The 4082-nt window shown below is 38.0% G+C and overlaps 1 protein-coding gene across 3 annotated transcripts in view; it reads left to right on the forward strand.

Moving 5' to 3' along the window:
* LOC106869455 (contactin) overlaps positions 1 to 4082 on the forward strand; it is a 47119-nt gene that overhangs the window by 3200 nt on the left and 39837 nt on the right. For all 3 annotated transcript variants that reach the window (XM_052974092.1, XM_052974093.1, XM_052974094.1), the window contains one exon: positions 3211 to 3305. In XM_052974092.1, coding sequence (XP_052830052.1) covers positions 3211 to 3305 — 95 coding nt within the window. Of the gene's footprint in view, positions 1 to 3210; positions 3306 to 4082 lie in introns of those variants that run through there.

Consider the following 4082-nt stretch of genomic DNA (forward strand, 5'->3'; position numbering starts at 1 on the left):
ATATATATATATATATATATATATATATAAATGAAAATAGATCCGTTTTTCATCCCTAGCTTCAATTCGACACCCAGAACGGGCATCTCGAGGATTTGCCACCTGTCGTTTACAAATGTTCAGATACTGTTGAACCTGGTCATTGAGTACGCGGGGCTTCTCGACGGCGTCCGTTCACAAGGTCAAGCTTATGGAGTTGTCGATTGATGGTGCTTTGTGAAGGACCAAGTTCTGCCGACAAAATACGAGTGCTTGTGCTTAGCAGTCGTTCAACCATTTCAGGCAAAGCCTAATCTTTCACAAGAGATAGTCTCCCTGACCTTAGTTTGTCTTTAAGGCTGGTGTCAGCTTCATCGAAAAGTTTGAACGAGTTCTGTACCCAATTGTGGTTGACAGGTCCTGGACATTCCACATCATTAGTTTGTTTTGCCGCTTCCCTTTCAACCAGTCCTATTTTACCATAGGTAGAGTTAAATTCCTCTAATTGCAATATTTTCCTCACTCATAAAGAATACACAATTACTGTTTATATATGTCATATATGAAAATAAAGAATAAGTAACAATTGGATAAGCAACAGTTACTAATTATATAACATAGAGATACTAGTTGCCAAAAATCACAAGTGAAAATCTGAAAAACTTTTCATTGAACCTCGTATATATGTGATACATCCCCCACACACCGAAACTGGCGGCTGTCTCGGATTTAGGTACTATATACATATCTGCTTTGTGGTATATAGTAGGGATTCCTTCAACCTGTTGTAACCACAGACGTTGCTATATTATTCTAATTAGTATTTTATTATTTAATAATCACGTACACCGAAAAATACCTCAGCTACATAAATATGTATTATCCACACAAACGCCAGAACTGACCCCCCCCCCTACACGCGCGCACCGCCCACACCCCCACAAACAAGCACATACAGTGACAAACCTCACATACACACATATGTATGTCTATATTTGTACATATGTGTACACACATACGTACATACATTCTTGCACGCGTACATATACACACACATACACAGCTATATACATATATATCGTTGCGTATGTGTGTGACTATATGTGTATATGTATGTGTGTTCAATAGCCGTTATGCTTCTTTCATAACATAACTGTTTCAGTTTTCACAAACAATCCCAGATCGATTCAGTTTTTCGCCCAAAACAAAAACCTAAACATCATATAAGAAATCAAAACGAACAGATACAGAAACGAAGCCAGCAAACAATTAAATGATTCAGCGAAACATGCTTGAACTTTGATATCTCACCTGATTTCAATCGATCCCAAAGTACAGACGATAGGATACATTTGAACAGGATATAATAGATTGAGGAAAATAATTATATCTTATTGATAATTTTTTAATCTTTTAGCTTTGATAATCCTTACATAACCGGGGGAAATGTATTAGTTCGAACTGAATGTGTCGCTTGACCCATCTGTTTACAATGAGTGACTTGTGATGGCTGAAACACTAAGTACACTTTTGATAAGTGATAACCACACTTCATCTTATTTGTTGTTGCTGTTGTTGTTATTGTTTTTGATGTTGCAGGGTAGCCTTAGTTAGCTCCCGAATGAGGGTCACTTTTGCTTACTCTTGATCGAGGCTCCTCCAAGGTCTTTCTTCATTGAAGTTAGTCTTAGATCAGTGTTGATCGAGGTTCTTTCTAGACCAGTCTTGGTTTGGTGGTGATAGTGGAGGGACTGCATTGAACTGCTTCTCTGTTTGATCTGTCGTGGGCGTAGAATCATGTGCAATAGAACTGGCAGTGAAGGGCAAAATGCTCACTTGTTACACTTAAGGGAGCAGAGAGAGAGAGAGAGAGAGAGAGAGAGAGAGGAAAAAGGGGAAGTAAGCAACGTGAAACCCTGGTACGGATGTAACAACAGGTATAAAATATACCCCAACACCTTGTAATACATTTCCTTCCCGTGAGTGCGTATTAGATACGTTTACACGAAAACATAAGAACACCGAACCATTTTTTCTTCCTGTGCTCATACTCAAATACACACATACACACGTATACACATACACGCAAATGCACGCATATAACGGTTTTATTAACTCCCACATTCAAAATCAATGAGAAAGAACTGCAGGTTAATAATGGAATAAATTATGTTAATGCTATTTATTACTGGCGTGTAATTTCACAAGGTAACATTAAAGAGAGCAATCTTAAATACTACCTGTTTTCTTTATGGTAATTATTTGACGTAATCTGACCAATCTTTCATACAAACTCTACTTGGATTTCATGATAGCTACCTCATTTGAGTTCTTATAGACGTCCAGTTTAATTTCCCATACAATTTATGACAGGCGCATAAGTTTTTTCTTTACTTTAAATATTCAGTAAGAAACTGTTGTAATATTGAAACGTACTTCGATAAAAACATATAGTACAGGTTGAAAAGGGATTCCAGATAGTTCTAGAACTAAGGTGATTTCTTCCGTGATCCTTGGAGCTGCTCCTGAAAGATTTTGAAATTATTACGCTCACCAAAAGCATCATCTCCATTCCAGAAGTGTGTCTCCTAGATGCAGAAAGAAAGCGATGGAGTTGGAGGTAGAGAAGTAGAAAAGTTCAGTTGTTACGTATATGGTTTGATTTACGTGCAACGTACAAAAGGTAGACGGCCAGTAATAAAACAGTCGATAGTCTACTTTTGTGACTACTACAACTCTTACAGACGCCAATACCTGAATTGCTTCCGCTATCTTTATCACAATCTATTTTGAGTATCTGGATGGACAGAGAATGCATTGAAACGGAAGGTGATCGTCAAGGTTGAGAATTGCCTGGAACAATCGCAGGTGGTGACTTCTTACCTGCAGGTTACCATTATATGACCTTCGTGTTTAGTCAGTTACACTTCATTTTATGTTCATTCTGACGAGTACTTCTTCGAATATTACCCAACATTGCCTTTCTCCTTTCAGGGTCAATAAAATAAGCACCAGCTGAGCGCTGAGGTCGATGTAATCGACTAGACCCCTTCCCCGAAATTGCTGGCCTTGGCCCCAAATTTGAAATTATCATCATTATTATTGTTGTTGCTGCTGTTGTTATTATTATTATTGCAATTATTATTGTTATCATTATCTAATACTGTTTCATGTACCACAAAAACAAACAATAAACTCTGTATCATTGTATATTGATTCATCTTGTTTCAGATTGCCCAGATAGCTGGGTGTCCCATGGCAGATCTTGTTACCAGTTCAACTTTTTCCAGAAAATGTTTTTTGAGGATGCTGAAATGACATGCCAGGTAAATAAAGATTTTGATGCTATTGTCTCTCTCTTTCTTCTCTTTCTGGATGTTGGGTAAAGTGAGTCTTTTATTTATACAGTAGTGGATTCAAAATGGCTAATGAAGTTTAGGCAATTGTACACTTTCCTTGGCACAGCGTGGGGTTTGTGTCTTCGGTACTTAGTTTTCAGCCTCCCAATAACCCGACCCTGACAGATGGAAGTAGGTGCAACCTCAAGAGTGAGATACAACTCACTTTATTGTTGTCATCGCTCTCGTGTTTGTTGCTGTTGTTCTTGACTGTCTCTTAGTCAGCTTTAACTAAGTATACTTGCAATCAAAGGCGCTTCAGTTTTGCCCATTCTATTTGTCTGCTGAATGATATCGTCCAAGATGTCTTTCTTTCTGTAAGAAGTTGAGTGTGCACGCGCGCGTTTGATTTGAGAGATTTATTTTGTATAGTATTTAGTATACCCTTATTCGTCTCTCTCTCTCTCCCTCTCTCTAAGTCTGTCTGCTTGTCTTTCTACTTTTCTAACTATACACAAATACTTACACACATGTGCGTGTGACACACACACACACATTGTCGAAAGTTTCCTTATGTAGTCACAATTGTGTTGGATTGGTTATTTCGTCAGAATTAGCGAAGAAAGAATACCCAAAGCCCTCATGTACAGCCTGCCTTGAACAGTTAAGCGACCGGTCCTCTGAAAAATAAGAAATAAGACAATAAGAAAAAATCCCCATTAGCGTTGTCTGTTTTAAAAAATGTTTTCGTCAAGTCTTCAGTGA

Source organism: Octopus bimaculoides, chromosome 17, assembly GCF_001194135.2.
Source record: "Octopus bimaculoides isolate UCB-OBI-ISO-001 chromosome 17, ASM119413v2, whole genome shotgun sequence".
Taxonomy (NCBI): Eukaryota; Metazoa; Mollusca; class Cephalopoda; order Octopoda; family Octopodidae; genus Octopus; species Octopus bimaculoides.